The following is a 17,155-nucleotide window of genomic DNA, read 5'->3' as shown; positions in this document are numbered from 1 at the left end:
CTGTTCAAAATAGTACCGGTAGCAGCAGCAGTTTGGCGGGTTCCGCACCGAAAAAATTCAAACTTTCCTCGACAGCATGAGATCAGTGTACATGAGTAAGTGTCTTTGGCATTAGTTTTCATTTTTCATGCTCTGTAGACCACTTTTGCACTGTTTAACTGTCAGTGCAATATGACTGCAGTTTTTTTTTCGATCTGTACAAAATACTTTTGCCGCTGAAAGTCTCATCTGCAGAAAACGGGACGGTGGATAGTGCTGCCACACCGGCAGCAGCAGCTGCAGTTCGGCGGGTAAATTCAATAAGTACCAACGAGAATTCTTCATTTACAAAACATGCTTTGTGCAGGACTTAGGAACCTCTAGAGACTGGTTCAAACAAGTCAGAGGCAAGGTATCTGAGTCATGTGCTGTCTTCCTTGTTCGAGTGTTGAGAGGCAAGTCGAAGCAGACCATCCTCGTCCTGTTTGGTCAGGCGGAATGCTGCGCCCCACCACTGGCTTTAGGGCATCTCCAGGCCAGAAGCTGTAGGACACCGAAAATTTACGTCAAATTCCAGCCACTTTTCTCTTTTGTAGGACAGTGCTTCGAATTCTGTTTGTGTGCTTGTTCTGATTTTTCCGTCTGTGCTTGGACATCAGTGTGTGCTTCGAGAAGTGAGGAAAATAACGTCCCTGACTGCAGGAGCAGAAAATATAAACTTACCCCACTCACCGTTTCAGGAAAGAGTTGAAAACCACAGCAGCTGTAGGATACAGACATTTTTCTGTCTCTGGCAGTGCCTTCAAGCAAGCAGCTAAAACTCGAGAAGAGGAAAGCGTGCTGTTTCTAGAGTTACAGAGATATTTATTTCGACTTCCAAATATCGTCATTCTAGCGTGTAAAATCAGATATTGCAGCTGATATCGGTTTTGTGATCCGTTCCCGGAAAAGTATGTGAAGTGTGTCAGGGAGGTTTCACAAGTGTGCAGCGACCTTTTCTTTAGAGTCAGTGGCGTTATACATCGCAAAATTGACGCAAACTACTGTGCACTGCTCTATTTTGAAAGTGTATTCAGAGACATGTTCAGTTGGATTTAGTAAATCCTGAAGCAACTCGTGATCAACGTAGGGGTATTTCCCACAAAAGCACGTCAAGTGTCTCAGGGCCGGTTTTAGAAGTGTACCGCGGTCTTTTCTTTTGGGTCTGTGTTCAGTTGTGACGTTGGTGGAATTCCATGGAATAAAACGTGTGATTGTTTAAATATTGTCGCATCATCTGCAAAGCTATCTCTCACCCTCTCTTTGTGCAGTGGTACATGTAGCTCCCGTGCGATCTTCAAGTTACGTATGTGACAATGTTGCACAACAGCAGGTCTAGTAACTCCCAAAGCAGTTCATGCTCAATGATAAAGGGTGTCAGTGCGGCGGGGCTGGTAAGGAGGAGGAGGGCCGCGGCTATTTGCAACGTGACAGGAAGACCTCAGCCCTGAGGCTACTGCGTGGCCGCGCCGTCAGCCGGCGAGCAGCCTCTCTTGCAGCGGGGAGCTGAGGCGCGTTGCTTCTTGCGCTTCGGAAGACTGGACTTTTATCGAATGATCTACAGCTACAGCACACGGATTTATCAGCGTGAGTTGCGAAGTGTAACTTAGCCCCATCCTGCTGCATATTCATTGTTTCATGAAGCGAATTCGTCTTCACCAAATGTCACTGCTACTGACTCTATCCTCAGATGCACGATTACAGCTGATACACTCGTCTGTGTCCAGCACAGACATCTCGTCCACTGAACACAGTAAGCAATTGCGTCCGTCCTTGCAGTGCAGCGACTAGACACAGACTGAGTCCTTTCCCCGCAATATTTCCCCATACCGCCATGTTGGATTACGTCACGCGAGCGGAGAGGCAGAGGGCGACACAGTCGTGTGGTGGTGGTATTGTGAACTAGGTCAGCTGGACTCCGGACCTCAGCATGGTGAACACACCGGATGGAGCCACTATCTATGACAACTCAAATCGTTTAAATAAACAGTGCGTACTTACGATCATTCTATCCGGCAACCCAGCACAGACTGAGTCCTTTTCCAGAGGAGGGAGAGGGGTGGGCAGGAGGATAGTGGAGGTGGCCCAATGAGCTATTTTCCCGCCAAAATTTGAACTTCCCACCATGACGTCACTGTGATGTAGCCACATTTGTGTCCGCCATCTTGGATCCGCGATCTTGAGAACAGTTGACAACAATGCAACATGGAGTTTTGCCCACTTTGTCCAGCTACTGAAGTTTGTGCGGACGTGCGCCTGGAGCACTGCATTCTGTGGCAGTGAATCGTGGTCTGTGCGAAACCCAGCACAGTGGAGTGTCATAGAATTTGAGGTGTGCTGTAGTGTTACGGAAGGACTGTGACTGTTAAGTGGACTGATCAAAATGTGAGCAATGAGGAGCTTCTCTGCAGAAGCGGTGGGGAACTAACAAGTGGGAAACGCACTGTGAGTCGTAGTAGAGGCAGGGTGACAGGATGTGTGGGGAAGAGGTGACATGCAAAGGCGAACGTGTCTACCAAATGCAGTTTTTCACAGTGAACGTAGGATTTACTTGAACTTATATATGACTGAAAATAACATATTGCAATGCAAACACCTTTAGTTCAGTGCCAAAATGCAGTTCGTATTTGTAAATCACATCTACAATGAAAATAAATAGTACATTTAAAAATGGGCATGCTCTCATTTTCATGAACCATTTGGACATGTTCGGCTTTGAATGATTTTCAAAGCAAATATATTGTTTTTGAAAATGCCATACATCTTATTTTATAAATCTTGCTATAATACACAATTTTGGTATGTGACATCAGGGGGAAAAATTACAAATTGACAAGTGAAACCTTAATGTTCCTCTTGTGAATCGTTCTTCTTCCCCGTTCTGCTAGTCTTGTTTGTAGTCTTCACAAAAATACGTTCTACATCCATTTTACTGTCTCACTACAACACTGATGTAAAATAATTATTAATATTAATAGGAAGGAGCGCAGAAACACAGACTGATGGTAACAGGTGGTCTGCACTGGAATATCTTACAATAAATGGAACAGAATTGACGTGACTGGAATTAGCGCTTCCTTTTGTTCGTATTGGACTAGATATTCTTTGTACGAAATGTATATTCTGGTAGACTGGGATTATTCTGAACTTTGTATTTTCGTGGGCTTATGTTATGGGACGTGTTTAGATTCACTTGTGTCCCGTGATGTATTTAGTTTTTCCTTATCCTACTTGTACCTTCCATTTTGTATCTCATTTGTTTTAAATTGTGGACATGTTCGCCTTTCTCCAAATGTTTTAAAACATCGGAGAATAACTTCCGTGGTGTTAGCAAAGGGCAAAAACTGCTGGGGAAAACAGACACTGGAATACACCTAACAAATACTTGAGAATGTTGGCTGTTAGTTCTGCACAGAAGGCAGAAGGCGAAGCGGTCGTCACAGCACCAGGGGGCCGTGGCAGCATCGAGAATTTCGACTATTTTCGCCTGTTGTTGACATGGCCACTGGGAAGCTGCCAGAATGTGTGACTCAAATGGCAGTATCTTTGGATCGCATTGTGTTACAAGCTTTTACAGGGCGAAAGTCAGTACGCGACAGATGTTTCGATCCCGAGAGGAAGGGATCCGGAGCGACCGACCGACCGACAGACAGACGGACGGGTGGAGGGACAGCACAGTCATCGTGTGAGTGTGCCCCTTTCAGCGACTGAGGCACGCAACCCTAAAAACTGGCCAGGAGGTCTGAATAGAAATCGCACATCGAGGGTCCCGTAGAAACTTAATTACGTACCCAGACAATTCACCCATTCCGCGAGTCGAAGATGACGACGATTTTTGCCTGTCATCGGCACTAAAACCGGCAAGGCATCGATACCACGAATTCCAACACTTTCCGGAATGTTTTAATTTCAGTTTTAGAGTCAGGTAACAGATGACAAGACAAGTATTTTTCCGTCGGATATAGGCTAACAGTTATGCGATCTCTTTCCTCTACTCGTACCGTGGAGCCTTTGTTCGTGCCAGATTTCACGATTCTACATGGAGGGGAAGAACCCTGCACGTTTTACCGACTGAATTTGCGAGTATAAGAGTGTGTGACACGTACTCGGAAGGCAGCACCAGAGGACTACACGCGATGCACGACTCGGTACTCTGTGGTGAAGAGGGGTGCGGTGCGGCACCTGGCGTCGTAGCGAAGCAGGGGCGGGGGGAGCAGAGATGGTTAGCGAACGAGCAACACGTCAAACGGGAGATTTACTCAAGTCGTGTTTCTCAAAACGTACGAAGACTCGTCAGAAATGCTGCAGCGCCAAACGAGTCTCCACCTGCGTCATACGACAGCAACTAGGGAGACTCGGTGTTCCCGTACCGAAGCGGCGTCGCGGCGGCGAGGCGAGCGCGGCTGCCGGTACGTGGCAAGGTGGGCTCTTAACGGACACGCAGACAGACAGACAGACAGTCTAACAACAAATGACAATTTTTTCGTGTAATATAATTACAAATTTGTAATTTTTGTTTTTTTTTTCCTTCGGTTGTGCTGCGGAGCCCTCCTTCTTGTCAAATTACACGAATCTGGGCCAACAGGAATTACCTTGTACGTATTGATCATTGTCTTTGTGAGTATCAAAATATATGGCACAAATGGCGTTATCTTTTCAGTGCATAAACTTAGAAGCTAACTTTTATTACACCACCGAGAGACCATTGACCTCATGAAGTCACACAGATTTCAACTTAATACGTCGACCTGTTCCGGAAAAAAGGGCTTTGAACAGTGTGACAGACAGACGGATGGACAAACATTGATCCTATAAGGGTTCTGTTTTTAGCGACTAACGTACTGAACCCTGAAGACGTGAACTTGGCGTGAGTGTCGAGTTAGGCTGTGTGGGTGCCGTACAGCGTGAGGTGTCTGTCTCCTGCCTCTGTGACAATTTTTCAGGCGAGGTGCACTGAACGAGGAGCGGGTGGGTGTGGCTCAGACGGATTCGGGGCGCTACTGCAGTGCCCGCCTTCTGCCTGGGGGCGGGCAGTGAGGTTTCGCGACGCCCAAACACCCCCCACCCCAGCCCTCTCTGGAGCTGTAGTGTCGTCATTATGTGCAGCACTGGCGGCTGACTGCAGCGCTTTCCAGCGGCGCCTCCCTCTGCCGCCTCTTCTTCACTCTCGCCTTTACGCATGGTTGATAGTCACATCCCACACAGGTTTTCTACATTTTGGAAATGCAGTCCATCGTATCCTTTTAAGTAGTGTTTGCGATCTGACTCTCAGGTTTATGATATTCCTTTTTCTGTATAAATATGATGCAGTTCCGTCTGTTTCTCGATCACGTAGACGACTCGACATTGGGCTTCAGGTGAGACAATAGCAAAGGGTGGTCGAGTGTCCGAGAGTAAATGAAAGACAGCAAGAATGTACACTTCCTTCCCGAATTCTCATTTGCTGTTTTGCAAAGCACTGCTTGTCCACTACGCCAGTTATGAAAAACGAGAGCAGATGATCCCATTAATGACAGATTTGACACTAGGTGGTCCAACATTGCGCGCCAATACGTAAAGAAAATCATTCTTACGTAAGAGAGAGAGCTGCTGAGAAAACAAACATTCTCTTCCGAGAACTTGTCATCAGGCAGCATAAAATTGTTGTGGCAGGGTGTGTGGCATCATAATAGCGTGACACCAGGGAACACGTTGTACTCAGGTTAGTAGCATTCCACCCCTAGAAACGGTCAATGAAAAATATTGTTCCTCACTGTTGCAATTGCTGTGTGTGCGACGTCCTGGGCAGCCCGCTCCACTCCTAGTGTGTTGCAACTCACTCGTACAAGCGAGTTGCAGCACTGACTTACAGCGACACAAGTTCATTCGATCCTTGACTACGCTGCTGTAACAATTTCTTAAAGGTGTTGTTTATTAGCAGCTCTTCGCGTTGCATTAGAGAATGGCTTTCTTTTAAGATCCGATACCGTTTTCAGGACAACGAGTCGTACTTTCCCTCAAAAATCTGTCGTAGAAACCTTAGTCGAGAAAGTACCGACCAGGTGCGCCTGTTAACTCTCCCAGAACGCAGACCTTGTGCAGCATTGCATTAGTGTTAACATTCCGGGAGCTCGGGTTCTGAGAAGAGTTTGCCGGCCGTCAGCTGGGTTTGTTCTTTCTCACAGGGCGGCACCGACTACCTGATCGGCCGCTACAACAACAACAGCGTGGACCTGAACCGCAACTTCCCGGACCTGGACCGCGTCATGTTCAGCTATGAGCAGGCGCACATCGATTACAACAACCACCTGCTCGCGCAGCTGCAGCTGCGGCGCCTCGCCGAGCCGGTGAGTACAGCCAGCCAGCGAAATTACCTTAGCTTTAACAATGAGTAAAGAATGTTTCACGTGTTGTACGGACATTCGATAATTAAAGACGCAAATAGATGCTGAAAAAAGTGTGTTTTTACAAGATGAGACTGTTACTACTTGTTAACATAATGCCCACGTACCGGGTGATCAAAAAGTCAGTATAAATTTGGAAACTTAATAAACCACGGAATAATGTAAATAGAGAGATAAAAATTGACACACATGCTTGGAATGACATGGGTTTTTATTAGAACCACCCCATATGGCTAGACGCGTGAAAGATCTCTAGCCCGCGTCGTTTGGTGATGATCGTGTGCTCAGCCGCCACTTTCGTCATGCTTGGCCTCCCAGGTCCGCAGACCTCAGTCCGTGCGATTATTGGCTTTGGAGTTACCTGAAGTCGCAAGTGTATCGTGATCGACCGACTAGGGATGCTGGAAGACAACATCCGACGCCAATGCGTCACCATAACTCCGGACTTGCTTTACGGTGCTGTTCACAACATTATTCCTCGACAACAGCTTTTGTTGAGGAATGATGGTGGACATGTTGAGCAATTCCTGTAAAGAACATCATCTTTACTTTGTCTTACTTTGTTATGCTAATTATTGCTATTTTGATGAGATGAAGCGCCATCTGTCGGACATTTTTTGAACTTTTGTATTTTTTTGGTTCTAATAAAACGCCTTGTCATTCCAAGCATGGGTGTCAATTTGTACCTCTCTATTTACATTATTCCGTGGCTTATTAAGTTTTCAAATTTATACTGACTTTTTGATCACGCGGTACATGTCTACACCTGGACTCGGGATGAACTATATCGATGTCGATGCAAAGAAGTCTTCGTGTTGTTGTGTGAGCCACTTTTCCAGTAATTCTCCGACCTCCTTGTTGTTACTGAACGCCGGTTGAAAAGTTGACTCCGAGGTCCGTCACATACTAAAATCTTTTTTAGGAAAGCGTCACCTTGTCTTTCGTAGCCTTCTTTCAAGTTTGTACACACTTTGAATCTTGCTGCCTTATGTTGTCGCGTTAACTCTTTCGTGACCCACCTTGCCGTCGATTCGCTGTACTTGACCTCGTTACTGATAACGTTGTATCAACTGTGCCAAAAAGTACTGAAACAGGTTTTACACAATTGTAACATGCCAGCCTGCAGGAATAATATCGTCAGTGTGTGTGTGTGTGTGTGTGTGTGTGTGTGTGTGTGTGTGTGTGTGTGTGTGTGTGTGTTTCGAGAGGAGGCGACATTTCAACTGCCCGGAAAGGAGTCTGCTTGCCAGTAACTCAGTTTCGACTCTTTAACTGAGGCGTGAAAATTACTCCGGTTCGCAGAACTTCAGCATATTGTGAAATCATTCGACAAAAGATTTTAACCAAATTTTTATATTTATAAGGCAAAAAATGAATCAGTGAACGTCATTCAACTAAAATGAGAACTTGAAAAGTAGACGTTGTCGTTACATGCAATATTGAGTTTTTTGTTATTTACTTGCAACATGCTCCATTAAAGATTTGTAACACTATAGGTATGTATTGTGTGGGTGGAGAGTGTAGTGTAATGTTTGTGTCGTGTGATGATGATGACAGAAGGCAGAGGGTGACAGAAGGGTGCCTCCCCGTCCGACAGGCGGGTGGTCGCCGCGCAGCCTTAGCTGGTGTGGCGCTGCGCAGAGGTTGGGACTTTAGTGCGGGACGCTGTCCACCACCTCTCCTGCCCTTGCCGACCAAGTAATGGAGCGAACATTGTTTTACGCCACCACCAGTCGAGTCAGCTTAGCGCCAGGTCGGGCGCCATAGCACAAGCATGCGCTAGCGACCTCGCCCAGTTCAAGGTCACGGAAGTGCAACACTGCTCTTACAAACTGTTTCATTTCTGCAGCAGTTGCCTCGCTAAAAATCGAATCCTTTCATATTTACATAAACCGTAAAAGCGTTTGGTTATCGCACACTGATGGTGGAGCCCGAATGGATTGATTTGGGGGGAGGAAACCAAACTGCGAGGTCATCGGTCTCATAGGATGAGGGAAGGAAGTCGGCCGTGCCCTTTCAAAGGAACCATCTCCGCGTTTGCCTGGAGTGATTTAGGGAAATCACGGAATACCTAAACGAGGATGGCCGGACGCGGGATTGAACCGTCGCCCTCCCGAATGCGAGTCCGGTGTGCTGAGCACTGCGCCGCCTCGCTCCGTATGGAACTGGTAGACTGTCGGTATACAGGTGCCCGATGAAGAAACATGTTGCTAGAAAATGGATCACAAGTAAGTGCGGATCAAGAAAATTTTATTATTTTAATCCATCCCCAACAACTGAACTTTCTCCATCCTTCAGGAGCACGGAATATCGAATCGATTTTTGCTTCGCCGCACCAGAGACCACGTCAGGAGCCTGGGCAAGTCTTCGACACTCGTGCACGAAATAATGTCTTTCGTGCCAGAAATCAAAACTGTACGTCGGGAGTGTTTTGCAAGTCGTGCGAGGACTTGGCAAAGTCCAGAAATGGTGCACGTTTACTGTAAAAACCGCATCCTTCCAGTGAACAAATGCAGCGAGCGGCAGCCGCGCGCGGCCGTGCGGCAGCCCTCGTCCTCCAACACTGTAGCCGCCGAGACGCGTCGTGCCACTACGGACTGTCAGTCTGCGGCTGTCTGTGGGCCGAGAGGCTGCGGCAGCGCACCACTGTTCACTCGGGGCTCCCGCTCAGGCCGATCGCCGTCGCGAGAGCGAGAGAGACCCAGACGAAGCGGAAAGGGACTGGGGTGGGGGCGTAATGCAGACAATGAACGACGCTCTCGTACCGTATTGCGGCGAGTTGTCTGGATTCTGCCGAGCGAGCGAGGGCTGAGCTACGCACCTGTTTGCTGATATACGCCCCAGCGTGGGAGGGCGAGTACACACGGGCAGATGGGGCAGTGCTGTCTGTTTGCGATCTCGAGGAATCTGAGGACGATTACTCGAGTCTGGAGCGCCGGAGCTTGCCGACGCACTATTAACAGAACCGAGTGCCGGAAGAGGCGCGTCCGCCGCATCACGGCACGAAGCAGCCCCAGCCGCAGGCAGCCAGTAGCTCTCTGGAACGTCGCAGGAGCTCTCCACCACGCCTCGCTGGACGACGACTACTTGAAGAAACTGTGTCGCCGAAAAATGGCCAGTCACGGCGTGGGGAGACATTTCGAGAACGACTGTCTCATCCTGATCGCAGTACACGGTATGCTATCTTCAGTGGTGTGTAGTGTACTCGAGCAGGTTGATCCAACTAGGGCGAAAGCGAGCACACCACGACGTAAGCCGATGCCTGTTCAAAAAGCCTGTCTAATCTGGAGAGCCACACTCTGCAAGGCAAAAAAAAAAAAAAAAAAAAAAAGTGTGGTAAGATCTTATGGGACCAAACGGCTGACGTCATCGGTCCCTGAGCCTACACTCTGCTTGTCCTAACTTAAACCAACTTACGCCAAGGACAGCGCACACACACATACACACACCCATGCGCTAGGGAGGACTCGAACGTCCGACGTGGGGAGCGGCACGGACCGTGACAAGGCGCCCAGACAAGGCGCCTTTGCAACGCGATAGCTTCGAGTTGTTTACAGTGAAGTACGATCGGAATAGTTGTGGCCGACCAAAAGCAGTGGAATGGGCTCACGTACGAGGCTTTCGAGTTGTCGGCCCGTGCCCTCCTAGCCTACACGCCCGCCCCGCTGATCTCCCTCTCGACCGCAGTCTCATTTATCATCTCACGAGCGCTGTCTGTTTGCGATCTCGAGGAATCTGAGGACGATTACTCGAGTCTGGAGCGCCGGAGCTTGCCGACGCACTATTAACAGAACCGAGTGCCGGAAGAGGCGCGTCCGCCGCATCACGGCACGAAGCAGCCCCAGCCGCAGGCAGCCAGTAGCTCTCTGGAACGTCGCAGGAGCTCTCCACCACGCCTCGCTGGACGACGACTACTTGAAGAAACTGTGTCGCCGAAAAATGGCCAGTCACGGCGTGGGGAGACATTTCGAGAACGACTGTCTCATCCTGATCGCAGTACACGGTATGCTATCTTCAGATTGGATGGGATTGTTTGGGGGAAGAGACCAGACAGCGAGGTCACCAGTCTCATCGGATTAGCGAAGGACGGGGAAGGAAGTCGACCGTGCCCCTTCAAAGGAACCATCCCGGCATTTGCCTGGAGTCATTTACGGAAATCACGGAGAGCGTAATTCAGGATGGCCGGACGCGGGATTGAACTGTCGTCCTCCCGAATGCGAGTCCAGTGTGCTGAGCACCGCGCCACCTCGCTCGGTATATCTTCAGAAGAAGACGGTCTGTGCACCAGGAAATACAACACTGAAGCTCAGAGTGCGGCATTCTTTAAGGCGGCGCGCACACAGGAGCCGAGCGCAGGCCGGCGACCATACGGCGGCAGAGCGCCGTCGGTCGCCAGTGCATTCGCGTTCGCCTTCTCGTCGTCGTTGCTGCCGTTCTATTATCGTTACAAAGTAGCGTTTTAACGAGAGTTTCGCCGGCCGATATTGTGAGCGGAGAAGAGGATTTAGCGCTCGTCGCATTTGCAGTATTTATTTTACTGCAAGAAGCTCATCATCAGAAAAAGAAGGAGAAGAACAGACGACGCTGGCGGACGATCTCTCATTTAAAAAGTAGGAAGCAGTGTGCTGAGACAAAATTAAGGTCAGAGCTGAATTGGAATATGGGCTACCTCCTAATGCTTTCTCAGTTGAGGCTACAAATTTGAAACTGTTCTTAAATTGTGTACACACTGAAATTTCGAAAGATTAGACGTCTTTCAGGAGAGCTCTGCCTGCAGCACAAAGTTAATAGTTGCCCCCAGTTTTATTTGTTTCTCTTTGTCGTTCGTGACGAAAAGATGTCGATGAAGACAGCTTTTCCTTTTTCACATCGTGCACATCACTTTCCAAGCGTCTAGTCTCTTTGGTTTACTTTTATAATAGCAGTCCGTACGGTCTCATAACCATTCCCGTTCACGACAAAACCGTATCAGCTTTAATGCTCTCTCCATATTCCACGCTATGCTACACTACTTTAAAACGCAGTAAATTCAGGCCGTTAGCCAGAGCAGGCGGAAGCAGCAGCTGCTGGAATTTTCGTGCAACGACACGTCGCACTGGGTACGTTTCATTGACTGTGTTCGCCCTTTAATTTAGCAGCCAACTACTGTGCTTTAAAAGTTTCAGAGTTTCATCAGACACTTTCTCTTCTTAAATTAAGGAGCGAAACCGGTCAATAAAAGATAGTACGTGCGACTTGTGACTGTCCTGAAAAACTTGAACAAACAGAGCCGTTCTGGAAAAGCAACAGGTGTGTACCGCAGCAGCCGACACCGTAGGCAGCTTCAGGAAGGGGGGGGGGGGGGGGAGGGGGATTCCAGCCGAGGCCGACCGCTTACACGGGCCCGCCCGGTTTCCTCCAGCACACGGAGAGCAGATCCCGGCCTCCGTTGGCGTAGCGTCTACGCGCCTTTAAAAAATTCCTTTTCATATCTTCCCGTGTCAAACGTACTGCATCGGCCATTTACGTGACATGTTCTCCAAGCGTAGAGTACAACAAAACAGTGTTCTCACCGTGGAAAGTCGTGTTGCAGGTACCGGCACGATCGGACTGAGCGACAAGCGAACCTAGCGGCCGAGGTGTGTGCCGTAACCAGCTGTATTTGTGTCATTTCGTTTCTAGTGCGCCAAGCTGAAGGGCCAGCCGCGGGACATCTACTACGGCTTCGACTCGCGCTGCAAGAAGGTAAGAGGAGAGGAGAGCAGAGCGCAGCACCCAGCCCGGCTGCCGCTACTGGTCCCCCACCCCCCACTCCCACCCCCTGCTGCCGGAGGGACGGCAGGAACCGTCATTCCAAGCAAAAGAGTATAACGAACGTGGCCTCCGAAGTACGTACCGTAACAGCTACGACCACTTGTTCGTCTTCGATGCTGTGAAATAAACCTCTACTAATGCAACCTCTCTGTTTTCCGTACTTTCAGAGTTACGAGTTTCCACCGAAACGAGAAAAAATTGTCCAGTAAACCTGGGCTGTCAAGTGCGTATCGTAAGAACCAGGAGCACTTGTTCGTCTGCGCCACTGCTCAACACGTCTCTTCTGCTCCGACAAGTGCTCGCAGCTCGTACGGTATGGCGTTCAGGACCCACGTTTCCCAGACTTTTCTGCTAGTCCCTGTCGTGTCCTTGAACTTTGATTACTCGCCCTGTAGCAGCTACTGGCGCGTGTGTACAGTGCTGCAGACACAGGGCTTTCCCTTCCGAAGGCGGCGTTCACTCGAGTACCGACTCTCAAAAACGCACGGAGAAAGCCCCGAAGAGCAGTGTGAAGCCATCGATGCATTCGAGGGCGGTTAACGCGCTACGGAGAACTCGTAGGCAACATGTCGTCGAAAACAAATTCGAGCATGCGAACCGAATTTCGAATACTAGCCAGGAACTAAAATTATGCTTCCGTTCCAGTTTCGGAGACACACAGTAGAGAAACACACTCTCACGCCTTCGTCGAGTGGAGCATCTGCAGAGATGTGTTCGTGCTACCGTAGCATTTCCAGACATTTATGACCACTTTATTACAACAAATCGTATAGAAAACGCGTCGTTTAACGTGCGGATGCCCTGAAGCAGAATATTTTCTCAGACAGCAAATTCTTCTACAAAGATAAAGTGTGACGCTTTAGCTGCAGTGAGCCGTTTTGCTGTATGTACCTTTCTTTTCAATCTCTGTACTCCATAAACGTTTATTGTTTAAACAACTCAATTCTAAAAATATGTTCGTTCTTCTACTTGAACCTGTTATATTTTTCCCTTCCTTCTTAGACTGTTCCATTTAACTTGCTATAATTTTTTTCCGATTAATATTAGACGACGTGCACTCTTAAACAGTTTCCACCCGTTACAAACAAATGTTCAGAAATTTAACGTCTTCTCATTGCTCTCTATTTTTTCTTTTCCGTTTTAAAATACGTATTTATACTGCGTTTCCCAAAGTTCTCAGTAGTTAGTAGGCAGTGCCATGCTTTGTTCCGACTTTTATTTTTCAGTGCTCTGTGAAATTTTCATCACAGTATATGTCACAGTATATCTCTCACCTCGTCTTCATTCTGTTACTCGTCCATTTCTACAACATTCTCTTCGAGTTAATCTCCCACGCGTAGCCGTGCCGTGCGTTGCTTCCTTCTTCCCGCTTTCCCTTCTTCGCTTGATACGGGTTTGCCATCTGAGCTCTTCATATTCGTACAACTCCTTCTTTTTTTCCAGACGTACACTATGTGATCAAAAGTATCGGGACACCTGGCTGAAAATGACTTAAAAGTTTGTGGCGCCCTCCATCGGTAATGCTGTAATTCAGTATGCTGTTGGTCCACCCTTAGCCCTGATGACAGCTTCCACTCTCGCAGGCATACGTTCAGTCAGGTGCTGGAAGATTTCTTGGGGAGCGGCAGCCCATGCTTCACGGAGTGTTGCACTGGGGAGAGGTATCGATGTCGGTCGGTCGGTGAAGCCTAGCACGAAGTCGGCGTTCCAAAATATCCCAAATGTGTTCTATAGGATTCCGGTCAGGACTCTGTGCAGGCCAGACCATTACAGGGTTGTTATCGTCGTGTAACCGCTCCACCAAAGACCGTGCATTATAAATAGGTGCTCGATCGTGTTGAAAGATGCAATCGCCATCCCCGAATTGCTCTTTATCAGTGGAAAGCGAGAAAGTGCTTAAAACATCAATGTAGGCGTGTGCTGTGATAGCGCCACGCAAAACAACAAGGGATGCAAGCCCCCTCCATGAAAAACACGACCAGACCATAACACCACCGCCTCCGAATTTTACTGTTGGCACTACACACGCTGGCAGACGACGTTCACCGGGCATTCGCCATACCCACACCTTGTCATCGGACCGCGACACTGTGTACCGTGATTCATCACTCCACACAACGTTTTTGCACTGTTCAGTCGTCCAGTGTTTACACTCCTTACAAGCGAGGCGTCGTCTGGCATTTACTGGCTTGAAGTGTGGCTTATGAGCAGCCGCTCGACCACGAAATCGAAGCTTTCTCACCTCCCGCCTAACTGTCATAGTACTTGCCGTGGATACTGATGCAGTCTGGAATTCCTGTGTGATGGTCTGGATAGATCTCTGCCTATTAGACATTACGACCCTCTTCAACTGTCGGCTCTCTCTGCCAGTCAACAGACGAGGTCGGCCTGTACGATTTTGTGCTGTACACGCCCCTTCACGTTTCCACTTCACCATCACATCAGAAACAGGACGTTTAGGAGTGTGGAAATCTCGCGTACAGACGTATGAGACAAGTCAGCACCCAATCACCTGCCACGTTGGAAGTCTGTAAGTTCCGCGGAGCACCCCATTCTGCTGTCTCACGATGTCTCGTGACTACCGACGTCACTGGTATGGAGTACCTGGCAGTAGGTGGCAGCACAATGCACCTAATATGAAAAACGTACATTTTCGCGGGTGTCCGGATACTTTTGATCACATAGTGTATCTTTAATTTTCCTATAAGCCGCTTCTATCTTTCGCCCTACTGATGCGTGCATCTACATCTTTGCATCTGTCGTCTAGCCATTGCTGTTTTGCCATTTTATACTTTCCGTCAGGCACATTTTTAGACGTCTGTATTGCCCTGTCACTGCTTCATTTGTTGCGTTTTCATATGTTCCTCTTTCGTTACCTAATTTCAATATTTCGTGCGTATTCCTGAGGTAGTTTTGCCAAACGCTTCAGTGCCAACATTAACAACCTGTTGAACAGTATACCAAAGAAACTCAAACGCCCGAGTAACTTAACTCGCTCGATATAAGAGTTACATGTATCAACAGCTTAACAAAATTACGCGCCCCCCGTGAGTACTATCATTTGGCGACAATCTTGTTTCGACATCTAGAACCGTTTTGCAACAAAAGCGGGTCGTGCCTTACGTGAGACGCCCTCTGTATCGCGATAAGTTGCGCAGCTAACGCTACCGTGTACTCTGAGGCGTGTCGTTCGCCCAGTGCGTGTGCTCTCCTGTTGCGGAGCTCTGCTGTGCGACGGCCTCCTCTGCAGACGCGCCGCCGCCGCCACCGCCGCCCTTCCTCCTCTCCAGCTCCAGCAGCGGCAGCCGCGCGCGTCCCTCTGTGTCTGGGGTGTGGGTGGTGCTGGTCGTTGGGGTCGCCGCGGTGTTGTCTTGTGTTGTGTTTCACGTCTTGGGCTGTGCAGACTTCCCTCGGGTTGCACTGGTTGGCTGGTCCGCAATGCTTTGCGTGCTTGACGTAAGCCTCTTCTGCTAATGGTGTCGGAATGTCACTTTCTAAAATTATATAAACTCTTTAAATACATTTTTTTCGTTCCTGGTGTTGGTAGCTTGCTCTATAAAACTGGTTAAATAATTCTAATTAGAACTAACCGTTTATTTAAAATGGCGTGGCATACGAGTGACAAATCAGACTCTGAAGGAACATACAGAAACGTGAGCGAGACGCGACGGGTTTTATGAAACAGAAAAAACAGTAAGGTAGCAAGGAAGTTAGAGAAACTGCTCTGAAGTCCTAGATCCGAAGAAAGGGAAACTAAAATACCTAGTTCTCTCTGCCGACTTGACAAAAAATCCCAGAAAGTCTTGGTCGTATGTTACATCAGTAAACAGATCCCGAGCCGTGTATCGAGAGATTCTGTGGCCGTAATTGCAGTGAAACCCAAGATGACACAGAAATCGTCGAAATAATAAACGTCTTCTTCCAAAACTGTTTCACGTAGGATGATAGCACTGTGGTCCCTCTTTTAAATCGTCGCACGGACGACAAAATAATAGATATCGAAATAAGTCAGAACAGAAAAGCAACTGAAATCGCTAAACAGATGAAACGTCGCTCAACCTAATGGGATATCAGTTCGATCCTATGGTTGCAGCACTGTTCTTAATGACTGGAAAGAGCGCTAGTCATTCCCGTTTTCGAGAAGCGTTCCCAACAGACACACAGAACTATAGGCCTGTATCTCTCATTTCGGTCTGTTGTAGAATGTCGGAACACGTTTCACGCTCGCGGATCGCGACATTCCTGGAGACGGGAAACGGTGTAGAACCCGGCTCGTTCTGTTCGCCCTCGAGACAAAGAAAGCACCAGACAGACGCCACCTGGTGGGTACCGTCTTCCTCGACTTCCAGGAGGCGTTCGTCACAGTTCCGTGCTGCCGCCTGACGAACGAAATACGACCGTGCGGAACATCACACCAACTGCGTGACTGGACTGACAAGTTTCTAGCAAACAGCACACAGAACACCAGTCTAAACAGAGAGAAGCCTTCAGAACTACAAGAAACTTCGGGTATGCACAAACGGAAAGGTATAGGTCCATTATCTCTCACAGTACATTGATATGACAAAGGTCTTGGAACATCTCATAATGCCTCTACAGCCGTCCGTAATTGCGCAACTGTTGCGGTGCTTGATGTTCTGGACAAGCAGACCTCTCCATTACGTTCCTGTTCCATGGGATTCGTGTCTGGCGATCTGGGCGACCAAATCATTCGCTGATATTGCCCAGAATGACATAAAACATTGTCATCCATAAAAATTCCATCGTTGTTTCTCAACATCAAGTCCACGAATAGCTGTAAATGGGCTGCAGCTAGCCGAACACAACCGTTTTCACTCAATGGTCAGTTCAGTTGGACCAGAGACATGTAGACACAGCCCACACCATTAGCGAGCCACCTAAAGCTTGCACAGTGTCTTGTTAACAATTTGCGTGCAGGGGTTCGCAGGGAGCGTGCCGTA

General features: G+C 48.4%; 1 protein-coding gene across 1 annotated transcript in view; it reads left to right on the top strand.

Moving 5' to 3' along the window:
* LOC124789291 (carboxypeptidase E-like) overlaps nucleotides 1–17,155 on the top strand; it is a 305,166-nt gene that overhangs the window by 157,944 nt on the left and 130,067 nt on the right. The window contains exons 3-4 of the mRNA XM_047256607.1: nucleotides 6,183–6,344; nucleotides 12,063–12,125. Of these exons, the coding sequence (XP_047112563.1) occupies nucleotides 6,183–6,344; nucleotides 12,063–12,125 (225 nt within the window). The remainder of the gene's footprint in view (nucleotides 1–6,182; nucleotides 6,345–12,062; nucleotides 12,126–17,155) is intronic.

This window comes from Schistocerca piceifrons, chromosome 1 (assembly GCF_021461385.2).
Source record: "Schistocerca piceifrons isolate TAMUIC-IGC-003096 chromosome 1, iqSchPice1.1, whole genome shotgun sequence".
Lineage (NCBI taxonomy): Eukaryota > Metazoa > Arthropoda > Insecta > Orthoptera > Acrididae > Schistocerca > Schistocerca piceifrons.
The sequence above is the reverse complement of the archived record's forward strand: the minus strand, read 5'-3'. Positions and strand labels throughout refer to the sequence as shown.